The sequence below is a fragment of the Amblyraja radiata genome, chromosome 6, assembly GCF_010909765.2.
Source record: "Amblyraja radiata isolate CabotCenter1 chromosome 6, sAmbRad1.1.pri, whole genome shotgun sequence".
NCBI classification, from domain to species: domain Eukaryota; kingdom Metazoa; phylum Chordata; class Chondrichthyes; order Rajiformes; family Rajidae; genus Amblyraja; species Amblyraja radiata.
In genome coordinates, this window is record NC_045961.1 from 51,118,383 (window position 1) to 51,132,996 (window position 14,614).

Here is a 14,614-nt window from a genome sequence, read left to right on the forward strand (position 1 = left end):
ATGAGTAAAACAGACTTTAACACAGTCATTTATACCAGACTGCCACAAAATACAAATATCATCCATTTAGTACTGACTTTGCATAAACTGTTGCTCAGTACATCGCACTCTCATCTTTTTGATTCAAAATGCTGTAAGTTCTACTATCCCTCCAAAGACTTGAGCACATTCCAAATCAAAACTCCACGAAGCAAGATTGTTCTAGACGCCGTCTTTCCGATGAGGAAAAGTGATAGATCCCACGGTGTTATTTAATAGAGCAGGATGTATAGAACATAGAAGAGCACAGCACAGGAACAGGCCCTTTGGCCCATCGAGTGCTTTCCATACACTAGCGCTATCTTACACACTGGGGACAATTTACAATCTTTACCGAAGCCAATTAACCTGCAAACCTGTAGGTCCTTGGAGTGTGGGAGGAACCCAAAGCACCCAGGGAAAACCTACATGGTCATGGAGAGAACATACAAACTCCGTACAGACAGCACCAGTAGTCAGGATCGAACCCGGGACTCTACCGCTACGCCACCGTACCTCTGATTCTTAGCCGCCTGCACATAATCCATATCCCAAATATGCCCTGCTTATCCATGTGCCTTTCTAAAAGTGTCTTAAATGTCACTATTGTATTGGCCTCCACCACCATCCCTGGCAATGCATTCCATACACCCATCACCCCCTGTGTAAAAAAAAACTTACCCTGCACATCTCCTTGAACCTTTGCCCCTCCCACCTTAAAGCTATGCCTTTTAGGATTTGATATTTCCATCCTGGGAAAAAGGTTCTGGCTGCCTACTCTATCAATGCCACTTGTAATTTTATATACTTCTATGATGTCCCCCCTCAACCTCTGGTATTCCAGGGAAAATAATCCAAGTCTGTCCAACCTCTCATTGTAGCCAATACTCTCTAATCCTGGCATAATTCTGGTATTTCCAAAGCCTCCACATCCTCCCTGTAATGGGATGTCTAGAACTGCAAGTAATATTCCAAATGTAGCCCAACCAAACTCCTATGAAGCTGTGTCATGACTTTCTGACTCTTCAATGAAGGCAAGCATACTATATGCTGATTTATCACTCTATGTCTACGTGCGCTGTCACTTCATAACTTATAGGAGCAGAATCAGGCCATTCGGCCCATCAAGTCTACTCCACCATTCAATCATGGCTGATCCCCATAACCCATGACGCCCATACTAATCAGGAATCTGTCAATCTCCGCATTAAAAATATCCATTGACTTGGCCTCCACAGCTGTCTGGCTTTCACTTTCACAGAGTTTTGAATTTGGATCCCTGTAATAATGATCCTTTGGTAATAATCTCCAGTAAATTTGTCCAATATCTATTCCTCATGAACATCTTGCTGAATTTAATAACTTGCTGTGAGCGATTTGACTGCTGTGTTTGGAACATTACAACAATGACGATACATCAAACACCACTTCATGGTTTGGAAGCACATAAGGACAAGTTGAATTCTTGAATGGCATCTTTTAATTCCATGAAGGAAGGCATTTGGATATTCATGTCAGTGATCAAAAGTTTTTAATCAAAATAAATTCAGGTTTGTAAGATCGACTGTTTATAAGGGAGTGCTTTTTATAAGGGAGTATAATAAATTCCTTTTATACCCAAAATGCATTCATTATTTGCATTAAAAGAGAGTATGCTGGAAGCAAAATCCAATGATTGCAGTAAAAAAAAGACCCAGTAAAAGTTTGGATCCAATTGAACTTGTTTACCAGATTTGCAGGATTCCTTGACGATACCTCCAGCCTTGTTGATGCAATGTACCTCATGCTTGAATACGTTCTATAATGCACCTGTAGAAGTTCGAGGAAAAGGGTGGCACAGTGGTGCAGCAGTGGAGTTGCTGAGTTACAGCTCCAGAGACCCAGGTTTGATCCTGACTACGGTTTCCGTCGGTACGGAGTTTGTACGTTCTCCTTGTGATTGCGTGGGTTTTCTCCGGGTGCTCCGGTTTCCACCAACAGTCCAAAGACATGCAGGTTTGTTGGTTAATTGGCATCGGTAAATAATTGTAAATTGTCCCTAGTTTTGTAGAATAGTGCTAGTGTAGGGGATGATCGTTGGTCAGTGCAAACTCAGTGGGCTGAAGGGCCTGTTTCCACGCTGTATTTCTAAAGTCTAAAATCCTCGCGGATACACCCAATCTTCATGGATGTAACTTTGGGGCCACGCTACTTTACATGAGGCAAGAGTGAAGCCAACAGTAATAATGGAAAAGCGTTACGTTCCAGCACCAAAAAACTTCCAACTCGTCTTACAAGCAGTCAAAACAAAATGGTTTCAAGTGTATGAAACGACAATGTTTGGAGGAAGATGTCGTTTAATTGCATCAAACACCCGTTTTTGGCTGCACGCAATAATTGTTCAAAACACAAGGTGCTGGGGGAACTCAGTGGGTCAGGCAGCATCTGTGGAGGGAAATGGACAGACGACATTTCAATTCGGGACCCTGCTTCAGGCCAATCAGTCATTTGTCTGTTCCCTCCACAGATGCTGCCGAACCCAATAAGTTACTCCAGCACTTTGTGCTTTCACAAGATTCCAGCATCTGTTTAGTTTTTGGTTTATTTTGTGTGACGTGTACAGAGGTACAGTAAAATGTTTTTTTGTTGCGTGCTAACCAGTCAGCAGAAAGACTATACATGATTATAATTGGTCCGTCCACAGTGTACAAATAGGTGATAAAGGGAGTAACGATTAGTGCAAGATAAAGTCCAGTAAAGTCCAATTAAAGATAGACCAAGGGTCTCCAATGAGGGGTAGATGGTAGGTCTGGACTGCTCTTTAGTTGTTGATAGGATGGTTGAGTTGCCCGATAACAGGTAGGAAGAAACTGTAGTTGAATCTGGAGGTGTTTGTTTTCTCACATGTGTACCTCATGCCTGAAGGGAGAGGGGAGAGACTGGTCCTTGATTATGCTGGCGGCCTTGCCAAGGCAGCATGAAGAGTAGATGGAGTAAATGGGAGGGAGTCCTCCCATATTGTTTCAATATGTTTCTGCTGAGCATATTTATACCCAACCATTATTATCTATAAAGGGAAGCTGCAGAGACTGTTTTCCTGCTGGAAGTTTTAGCTGCAGGGCATTTAAAAAAAACATATTTTAGCCAACCCCCTGCCGTGGAGCCTCCTTTACTGACAGGTTATTCAAGAACCTATTTTGTCACCAAAACATGTAAAACTGGAAGTTTTGGATACGGGTCAGCATTCTCCATTCTCTTGGGACTGGTAGCAGGGGGTTAGATTTCCACAGCTGAAGCATTTGATAAATTAGTGTTTTCAAAAGTTGCAGCAATTTGAACACACCATTATTGTTGGACAGGGATTACAGGGATACACATTTCAACTTGAAACCAGATCTTTTTTCATTTGTCAGCACGTGACTTTTTATTGCATTGGGGGCCAGTAAAATTGAAAGGCGTTTGGAAATTTGTTCTGAATTACTTGTTTTCTCACCCTTGTTTTCAATATACGAAAGTTGCATGTGTGTTTATTTGTGGTGTGGATCCTTGTCATTCGAATCACAATCTAAGGGGAACTCACCAGGGAAAGGTACATTAGAAAGAAAAATGCTGGAAATCAAGGAAGAATGAACATGTAGTTAACTCGTCTGAATCCCATAAAGCAATATAAATTGCAAAAATATACAAGGAACTGCAGATGTCGGAATTTTGGTAAAACACAAAGTGCTGGTGTAACTCAGCAGATCAGGCAGCAAACTCCACACAGGCTCTGGAGGGCGGATAGCGATGTTTCAGGGGTTTCTTTAAGAGATCCAGCAAGAGAACAGGCCCTGCGGCCCACTGAGTCCATGCCGACCATCAATCTCCCGTTAACACACTAGTGCTGTTATCCCACATTCTTATCCACTTGCTACACACTAGGGACCATTTTTTATTTCTACAGAGGCCTTATCTCTCCTAATAAGGTCATAAGGAATAGGAGTAGAATTAGGCCATTCGGCCCATCAAGTCTACTCCGCCGTTCTATCTTGGCTGATCTATCTCTGCCTCCTAAACCCATTCTCCTGCTTTCTTCCCATAACCTCCGACACCTGTACTAATCACGAGCCTGTACTAATCTAATGTCACAGCCTTTTGTCTCCCTTTCATTTCTGACCTTTATCCACCCATCTGCCAATCACACCTCTCATGTGTATTCACCTATCACTTGTTGAAGAACGAACTACAGATGCTGGAAAAATCGAAGGTAGATATAAAATGCTGGAGAAACTCAGCGGGTGAGGCAGAAGGAATTGGCGACTGAAGAAGGGTCTCGACCCGAAACGTCGCCAATTCCTTCTCTCCATAGATGCTGCCTCACCCGCTGAGTTTCTCCAGCATTTTTTGTCTACCTCAACCTATCACTTGCCTGACTTTGTCCTGCCCAACCTACTTCTAGCTTTTCTCCCCTGCTAGAATCAGTCTGAGGAAGGGTCCCGACCTGAAACGTCACCTATCCACGTTCTCCAGAAATGCTGCCTGACTGCCGAGTTACTCCAGCACTTTGTGTCTTTTTTTCTTTGTAAACCAGCATCTGCAGTTACTTGTGCATCCATTTAAACAGCTCAGCCCTGGAATCGACGCAGTTTCAACCACTGATAAGCAGCAGTCCCAGAGTCTACCAGTGGAACACTTCCCAAATAACTCCTGTGCTCAGATTCTCTAGAATTATTCCCACTGTGAGAGATACACAGAAGATTATTAACGTCAAGATGAATCAACGAAACCAAAGTGTGATCCCAACATGACCACATAGTGAATGGCGGTCAGTAGAACACGGCACTAAGCAGACAATGCAAGCAGTGTAATTTTACCTGCTTTAATTCAACATTTATACATTTTGATAATTCTTATTGAAGGTACAGTTAAAAAAAAAATGTAACCAGGGCATATACTCTTTTAAAAAAAAAGTAACTCTAAACACCAGCTGTGGCTCAGGTAGGATTTTATCATTAGACTAGTTGACTACAAAGGGAGTTAAGAGTTATTGAATATATATTTGGGGTGGGGTGGGTGGGATGTGGAGGGAAAGAAAAAGAGCATATTAATTTTCTCCAGGTCTTTGTGGGCCATGGGTTCAGCTGTGTTGAAATGGCAACTGCTGCTAACTTATTGCAACATCTATGGCTAGAGGTGTGGAGGAATGTTAAAAGTCGAGACCAGTGGGAGCAGCGCTTTAGGTTGGGACCGCTATAATCATCCTCTGCTCAGTTTCTCCGTGGAAGGGGAGACCCAGGACAGATGTCCATGACGGTGGAGGCAGAGAGTGGTGATCCAAATCACAACGCTTCATCTCAACGTCCCTGCCCGACTCGCAAATGACATCTCAACAGAAAGGCGAGTCCATCTCGCAGCAATTTCCTGCATCCGGTACTCAGACTGCTGCAAGAAACATCGTCCCAGAAATGATATAATGATTGAGAATATCATTGAAGTGTTAAAACAGAAGTCCCAACAGTACGATTGGGACCTTGCGAATCTCTGCAGTTTTGTGCGAGACATAGCTGTGCTAGAGGGGGAATGCCACTCTTACGAGGTGCGTGCGTTGAACAGCTGTGTATGTACTTTCCTTTTATAACAAACTCAAGTTGCCAAACAGCATTCACTGACTTCCACTAGCAGGGCCCTCTTGTTCGCCATCCTCCCACTACCACGGACTCACAGCCCTTTCAAACGCCAAGGCCACGCTGCCCTCTGATCTCACTTAAATAAAATTCAACCAACTGAAGGTACTTACATCCTGACCAAAAGGGGGTGGAGAGGGGGGGGGGGGGGGGGGTCAGGTAGATTGGCAGTTCCATTATGTTCCACCCAAAGATACAGTACTCTTTAGAACAATTATCTTTCATAAGCAGCTACAATATTACATTATTAGTCTGACCAAAAGAGCAACACAAAATACTTTACTGCATTAAATCTCAGTAGAGAATAAATGTAAATCAAGCTTTTTGGCTAAGACCACGAGAATGAAGAATCTGTTCTCTTAAGTGTCGACCATTGTGGTCAGTACTTATTGCCAGCATGCTCAAATGTCTTACAAAAAATACTACTCAGTCCCATACTCAGGATAGGGGATACTAGTCAGTCTGCATTGAGCTTCACCTTGTCTAATTCGTATGAACGGATTAAGTCAGTTTGTGAAACCACACCATTTTCCTCTTGAGAAAAAGCAAATCCATCTGAAACAGAGCAAAATATTATATATCACTCACAGTTTATGACTGATAAAAGTCTTAGGACTGACAGTTATGACTGATGATTTAATATAACTATTACATATAACTATTACATATGAAAATTAAGATTGCTTCCACAGCCATTAGACAGATCCAGCTCAGAAACCGGCCCTTCGGCCCACCAAGTCCGTGCCGACCAGTACACCAACGCTATCCTACACACTATGGACAATTTTACCAAAGCCAATTAACCTACAAACATGTACATCTTTGGAGTGTGGGAGGAAACTGGAGCACCTGGAGAAAACCCACATGGTCACAGGGAGAAACGTACAAACTCCGTACAGACAGTACCCATAGTCAGGATCGAACCCGGGTCTCTGATGCTGAAAGGCAGCAGCTCTACCGCTGTTGACGCCCTATCAAAGGAAGTATATGAAATTCTGAAATAGATAGGGTTTACAGCCATAACCTTTTTGTGTGCCACGGTGGCGTAGCTGCAGCGCCAGAGACCTAGGTTCAATCTTGACCTCCAGTGCTGTCTGTGTGGAGTTTGCACGTTCTCCCTGTGACCACATAGGTTTTCTCTGGGTGCTCTGGTTTCTTCCCACATCCCAAAGATGTGCAGGTTTGTAGGTTAATTGGCCCTCTGTAAATTGCCGCAGTATGGAGCAAGTGGATGATAAGTGGGGAAGCATGGGATTAGTGTGGGTGATCGGTGGTCGGCATGGACGTGATGGGCTGAAGGGCCTGTTCCATGCTGTATCTCTAAACTGAACAAACCTTTTTTCCCCAGGATGGAAATGTCAAAGACCAGAGAGCAAAGCTTAAAAGTGCGGGGGGGCAAAATTTAAAGGAGGTGTGCGGGGCACAGAGTGGTGAGTGCCTGGAACACACTGCCAGGCGTGTTGGTTGAGGCAGATATGATAATGGCATTTGAGACTTTTGGATAGACACATGGATGTGTCTGGAATGGAGGGATAGGGATCACTGTGGGCTGAAGGGCCTGTTCCTATGCTGTATTTTTAATGTTTTATGTTCTATGACTGAGGGGCAACTTGATTAAAACAAAGTAGAGCTCAATGGAAGGAATTTTAAAAATATATATTTTAATTAAATACTACAAATGCTGCAAAAAACACAAATGCTGGAGTAACTCAGTGGGCCAGGCTGCATCTCTGGAGAACATGTGTTTAAGAAGGAACTGCAGATGCTGGAAAATCGAAGGTACACAAAAATGCTGGAGAAACTCAGCGGGTGCAGCAGCATCTATGGAGCGAAGGAAATAGGCAACGTTTCGGGCCGATACCGACCCGAAACTTTGCCTATTTCCTTCGCTCCATAGATGCTGCTGCATTCTCTGGAGCACATGGATAGGTTTCGGGCCTCAAACAACACCTCATATTTCACTTACAACCAGTGGTATGAACAGTGAATTCTCTAATTCAAGTAACTCCTTCATTCCCTTCCCCCTCTCTCCCCCCAATCCTCCCCTCCCTAGTCATCCTACCAGTCCCATTGTTTGCATCCTGCTATTGCTCTTGTCATCACACCTTCCCCAGCCAACAATGGGCCATTATGGACTCCACCCTTCTTGAAGTCATCTGTTACTGGCCCTGATCTGTTCATCTCCAGTTTATTCCCCCATCTCTACTTTCAGTCTGAAGAAGGGTTCCGACCCGAAACGTCACATATTCTTTTTCTCCAGAGATGCTGCCTGACCCGCTGACTTACTCCAGTATTTTGTCTTGTTTGAGACATGTTTCAGGTCCAAGACCCTCAATCAGAGCTTTTCCTGTTTTCATTTTGTAGATTCTGAAGAGTTTTTCCACAGTGGATGTGGACAGAAACATTCCACGTGGGATAATCCAGAACTAGCGCTCAAGTGGGAATAAGCCTACAGAATTCTTGACCTCAAAAAGGCTGAGAAAGCAGTGACTATTTTTCGAGATCGAATTCGAGAGATTCTCGGTTAGCAAAGGGGAGCAAGGCTACGGAGAACAGGCAGGGCTTTGTAATTAAAGTTCCAGTCAGAAGTCTCAATCTTATTGAACGTTGGATCAAACTCAAGAGCCCCCCCCCTCCTTTTGAGAAAATGATTGCAATCTGCTTGAAACTTACAAGAACAAGTTGGGCAAGTGGGCTGAAGAATAGTTGATGGGATTTAAGATAGAGAAATGTGAGGTGTTGCATTTTGAAAAGTCTAATGTGGGCAGGACCTTCACAGTGAATGGCAGGGATCTGAGGAGTGTCGAACCACAGAGGGATCTGGGAGCGCAGGTGCGTAGTTCCTTGAAAGTGAGGTCACATATAGATAGGATGGTCAAAAAGCCTTTGGCACATTGGCCTTCAGGGTATTGAGTGTAGAAGTAGGGAGGTCATGTTGCAGTTATAGAAGACAATGGTGAGGTCACATTGACAATTATGTTCAGTTTTTGTCACCATGTTACTGGAAAGATATTGTCAAGCTGGAAAGGCTGCAGAGAAGATTTTCGAGGATGTTGCCAGGACTCGAGGGCCTGTGTTATATGGAAAGGTTGAACAGGCTGGGACTTTACTCCTTGGAGCGCAGGAGAATGAGGGGGTGTCCATGGTGTGTAGGATAATGCTAGTGTACAGGGTGGCTGCTGCTCAGCATGGATACAGTGGGCTGAACGACCTGTTTCCGTGCTGGATCTCAAAGTAATGATTACTTCTCCATAACTCGGTCTGACAATAAAGTGCCATCGTATCGTATAATGTTTGATTAATGATTTGAAATGCAAATCTTTGCATTTTCAGTGCTTCTGTGAACTATTAGCCTGTTACGAAACAGAGTGTGAATTATTGGTTTATTATTGTCATGTGTATTGAGCTACAGTGAAAAACTTTGTTTTTGAGTTATCCTGGCAAACCATCCCGTACACGAATATGGTTAGAGTGTGTTGCTGTCTCAGAAGGTCATAAGCGATAGGAATTGAATTAGGCCATTTGGCCCATCGTCTACTCCGCCATTCAATCATGTATTGGCTATATTTAAGAGGGAGTTAGATGTGGCCCTTGTGGCTAAAGGGATCAGGGGGTATTGTTGAGAAGGCAGGTACGGGATACTGAGTTGGATGATCAGCCATTATCATATTGAATGGCGGTGCAGGCTCGAAGGGCCGAATGGCCTACTCCTGCACCTATTTTCTATGTTTCTATGATCCATCTCTCCCTCCTAACCCCATTCTCCTGCCTTCTTCCCATAACCTCTGACACCTGTACCAATCAAGAATCTATCTATCTCTGCCTTACAAATTTCTACTGACTTCTCTGGCAAAGAATTCCACAGATTCATCACCCTCTGACAAAATATATTTCTCATCTCCTTCCTAAAAGAAGGTCCTTTAATTCTGAAGGTCTCACATAAGCATTTATCCCTCCTTTGACCAGCAGTTGTTAAACGGTGGCAAGTTTACAGGTTCAGGACTTGCTTGTGGTATGGACAGACCTGGTTCTTTGCCCTTTGACTTATCCCGGATGTAAACTGATCTGTAACAAGCTGTGGTGCTACAGGTTACTTGCAATGGATATCCTGAGTGGATGTGGAATAAAATAGTACATTATGCTACTTTAGTCTAGTGTTCATTATTTCAATGAAGTTAACCTCCGAATGTCAGTGGTAAAGTCATCAGGGAAAATCATAAGAGCTGCTTATTTCTCGGAAAAAACTTTCCCAACGGAACTAAGGCACTCTTTTCCCTTCCTGCATCCTAAAGAGCATTGTGCAAGCTTGCAACTTTTGATATTTATCTTCTTCCTTGATTGTAAAATATATAAATGAGCTCTGTGTAAAGTACATAGAAGTGGAGGTCAATCAAATCATTAATCAAAATAATGAAAAAATAGTCCAAGTTAAGGAAGGTCAAATTAAATACAAAATACTGGGGTAACTCAACAGGTCAGGCAGCATCTCTGGAGAAAAGGAATAGGAGTTAGGGGTGGCATAGTGGTAGAGTTGCTGCCTTACAGCGCAAGAGACCCGGGTTCAATCTTACTTCTGCTCCTATGATTTCCACCACTCACAAGTTGGTAAGTAATTGGAGCAGAAGTAGGCCATTTTGAGGCAGGTATAATGGTGTTTAAGAGGCTTTTAGATTAGCACATGGATATGCATGGAATGGAGGGATATGGATCACGTGCAGGCAGAGAAGAGTTGGTCTTAACATCGCGCTCAGCACATGATGTCAATCTGGGGAGAAGGTTGCTGTGAAAATGACAAAATTCACATTTGTGAAAAGGCTGAACATTTTCTTTACGACAAATGAAATGCAATCGGTCTGAAGCAGAGGAATACTCACGAGACATGCGTGGACCAGAATTGGTGCGAGCAAGACTGGAAGAACTTTTCCGAAACACTCTCTTCAACAGATATGCTCGTTCATTGAGACTGTGGAGAAGAACAGGCAGCGTGAAAATGCACTCTCTAACGAGTATTAAGCCATGTTTCCTGCACGCATTGATTCAAGCCAACAAACAACTTCTACACACTTGGCAAACGCACAGCACAAAACCCAAAACAATTAGTCATTTAACGCAAGATCCAGGTGATCCATTAGGGTAGCAATTAAAAAGGAGGCAATTTCCGTCAACCAGCAATTAACTTACCAGAAATGTTTAATTAGCATGATTACAAAGAAAAAGCCCGACTTAAAAGCAAATAAATCCCTTAATTGCTCGGAGACAAGTAAAACAAATCTTTAATTTAAAGATTCCAGAACTGGGTTTTGTAAAAGTCCTGGAGTTTGAAGTAATTTGCTGCTTGTAAACAATTAAGGGTGTTTCCCACCCTTCCCGGTTACTTGTTCAAACAGAACAGAGCAACTGTTAATGACTGCGACCCAGAAACCTGCGTCAAATTTCAAACCGGCTCGATATCATTTATCGTTACATCACAAATGTTGCTGCTTTCTCATTCTGCTTTCTATTGAATAATCAGTGTTCTCTGTGTCAGTTCAAACCTTCCTTGGAAGAGGTGGGAGAAAAAGAGTGGAGGAAGGAAAAAAGAACGGGGCATGGAGGGGAGGTATAAAGGATAATGAAGGGGTGAGGGTCAGTGGGGAAAGGAGGGAAAGGTGGGCGAGGGTGGAGAAAGAGGAAAGGGGTGGCATGGGTGGAGGGGGAGAGGAGAGTGGAGAGGTGAGGTGAGGGGTGAAGAGGGGAAGGGGAGAGGGGGTGAGAGGGGGGGGGTTCTCATTGTATTTGGCGGCCCATTGCTAGGTTCCCACATTGCTCTCACTGGTCCACCTCGCTGTCAGCAGCGCAGTTCCCATTGACGTTAGTGGCTCGGAGTCGGTGGTGGGTGAGCCGAGCCTACCGAGCGGGTCCTCCGTCGTGGGTCCGCGGTGGCGAGCTGGGTCAGCTCTACATTTTCTATGGATTTTCTATGGCACAAACACGAGGCGGCACAGTGGTGCAGCGGTAAAGTTTCTGCCTTACAGCGCCAGTGACCCCAGTTCAATCCTGACTACGGGCACTGTCTGTACGGAGTTTGTACATTCTCCCTGCAGACCTTTAATGTAAAAGAGCCCAAGACTTTAAAATCATATAGCCCAAACATTTTGCGCCTTCCATTGGTCTGTGCCGTGACTTATTGGGATGTTACACAGTGGTGCAGCGGGTAGAGCTGCTGCCTCACAGTACCAGAGGCCCGGGTTCGATCCTGACCTCAGGTGCTGTCTGCATGGAGTTTACATGGTCTCCCTGTGACCGCGTGGGATTTCTCCATGTGCTCCAGTTTCCTACCACATCCTTAAGACGTGCGGGTTTGAAGGTTAATTGGCACTCTGTATAATTGCCATGAGTGAGTAGGGAGTAGATGGGAAAGTGGGATAATATAGCAGGACACAAAGTGCTGGAGTAACTCAGCGGAGAACCTGGATAGGTGACGTTTCGGGTGGGGACCCTTGTTTTGACGGAATAATGTAGAACAGGTGTCGAAAGGAGGAACTGCAGATGCTGGTCAATGCACAAAAGGACACAAAGTGCTGGAGTAACTCAGCGGGTCAGACAACATCTCTGGAGAACATATAGGTGATGTTTCGGGATGTGACCCTTCTTCAGACTAGTGCAATGGGATGATTGAGGGTCGGCATGGACTCGGTGGGCCGAAGGGTCTGTTTTCATGCTCCATCCCTAAAACTAAACTTAACCAATTAAAAACAAGTGAATGACAACAACAAAGAGTAGAATGTACACACACACACACACACACAAAGTATCACAGAGGCCAACCGGTACTGAGGGGTAAGGATGGCTGCATGAGGGATACAACACACACACTAAACCAGACAATGCAGCCCATGACCTTCCCTGCCCGCTGTGTCACTCCGAATTCAGATAACCTTCTAAATGAGGACAGGAGAAGCCCTATCTGAATTCTTCTTCTGCAGAACACATGCACGTGTGGCTGAAAGTTAGAAGGACAAAGAAAGTAACTGCACAATGATCAGATCCAGTCAGAGACCACTGCTAAACTAGTGGAAAGAAAAAAAAGACTGGAAAATCTCTGGCAGTTTTGTCACACTGTTATCTAGTTCACAGATGGACCACCCAGAAAATCTGCAAGCAATTAGTGAAGTAAAAACAATGCATGGCAAGGTGGTGGGATGCAAATCTTACATGATCTCCTTCAAAGCATTTTGATAGTGGAGTGTGTCTGGACAGAAACATGCGGATGAAAATATATTTATTTTAACTGAGTAGAGAACGTAACAACTTTCTCCAGCAGATACAAACATACAGGCACACAAGAGGGACTAATTCTGCCAGTGATCGTGGGATTTTAGATTTGAGACTTTACTTTAGATTTTAGAGATACAGCGTGGAAATACAGAGCCCGCGCCGACCAGCGATCATCCTGTACACCAGCACTATCCGACACACTAGGGACAATTAATTCCACCAAAGCCAATTAGCCTACAAACCTGTACGTCTTTGGGATGTGGGAGGAAACCGAAGCACCCAGGGAAAACCCACGGCTTCAAATCAAAGCAAATGTGAATGTAAAGATTGAGCAGATGTAGTGGAGGGGGTGGGACGTTTACTTGTCCCTGGAACTGATGGACACTCACCCTGTTTTACACATCGGCCAGTTTCCCCCTGGTGAATTTAAGAGGCTCCTGTTCTGTGCATGTCTTGCAATTAATTACATTTTAAAATTTTCTTGGGCAACGGGGGTGCAGTGGAGCAGCGGAGCAGCGGCAGAGTTGCTGCCTTACAGCCAGTGGCGGACTGGCCAGGGTGTCAGCTTGCCCGATGGCAAGTGGGCCCCTGATCAAGTGATAGCAAGTGATGGCAAGTGGGCCCTTGTTAAATGATAGCATTGTAGTTGTGGGTGGGCCCCCTTTGTCTCCTGGCAACCAATATTTTTAGACCCAGTCCGCCACTGCTTACAGCACCAGAGACCCGGGTTTGATCCTGACTACTGCAGCTGTCTGTAGAGAGTTTGCACGTTCTCACTGTGACCGCATGGGTTTTCTCTGGGTGCTCCGGTTTCCCCCCACACTCCAAAGACATGCGGGTTTGTCGGCTATTTGGCTTCTGTAAATTTCTGTCAATTGTCTCTAGTATGTAGGATAGTGCGAGTGTACGAGTGGTCGCCAGTTGGCAAGGACTCAGTGGGCCGAAGGGCCTGTTTCCGTAAAGCCGAAACAATGCTTTATTCTTTTCACTCAATGCCAAAGTTATAGTCTATACCCTTATCCAGGAGATTATTCAATTTGTTTGATTTCTTAATCTGTCAGAAAGGCAAATATGTAAATTGCTGCTGCACAACATTGTAATCATAGTCACACAGCACGGAAACATGCCCTTCGGCCCTACTTGCCCATGCCGACCAACATGCCCCATCTACGCTAGCCGCCCGCACCTGCATGCATTTGGTTACCTGCCCGACGTTAAAAATGTGGGTTCAGCTTATTGGACTTAAGTGGGGATGTAGGAGACTGCAGATGTTGGTTTACAAAAAAAGACACAGAGCTGGAGTAACTTGGTGGGTCAGGCCGCATCTCTGGAGAACATGTATAGGCGACATTTCAAGTGGGGACCCTTCTTTAGACATTGTAGTTGTGGGGCAGGTGAGACTGGGCGTAGATGAAACATCTTGGTCGGCATGGCAAGTTGGGCAGAAGAGCCCGTTTCCGTGCTGGACGACTATGGTGACGATGTTATGCACAAAATTACATAAATGTAGTACTTTTTTGGGGGTCAATAAATAAAATTTAAAGGGGACTGTGCAGCACAGTGGTTCAGCAGTAGAGTTGCTGCCTTGCAGCGCCAGGGACCCAGGTTCGATCCTATCCACGGATGCTGTTTGTACGGAGTTTGTACGTTCATCCCGTGACCACAGGAGTTTCCTCCGGGTGCTCTAATTTCCTTCC

The 14,614-nt window shown here is 44.5% G+C and overlaps 1 protein-coding gene across 6 annotated transcripts in view; it reads right to left on the reverse strand.

The window, feature by feature from the left end:
- Positions 1-4,839: 4,839 nt before the first annotated feature.
- atp8a2 (ATPase phospholipid transporting 8A2) overlaps positions 4,840-14,614 on the reverse strand; it is a 279,736-nt gene continuing 269,961 nt past the window's right edge. For 3 of the 6 annotated variants that reach the window (XM_033022784.1, XM_033022783.1, XM_033022785.1), the window contains exons 36-37: positions 10,535-10,623; positions 4,850-6,215 (exon numbers count right to left, since the gene is read on the reverse strand). In XM_033022784.1, coding sequence (XP_032878675.1) covers positions 6,118-6,215; positions 10,535-10,623 — 187 coding nt within the window. In that variant the 3' untranslated portion in view covers positions 4,850-6,117. Of the gene's footprint in view, positions 6,216-10,534; positions 10,624-12,854; positions 12,892-14,614 lie in introns of all 6 variants that reach the window. The other 3 variants (XM_033022781.1, XM_033022782.1, XR_004412354.1) reach the window with 2 other exon arrangements.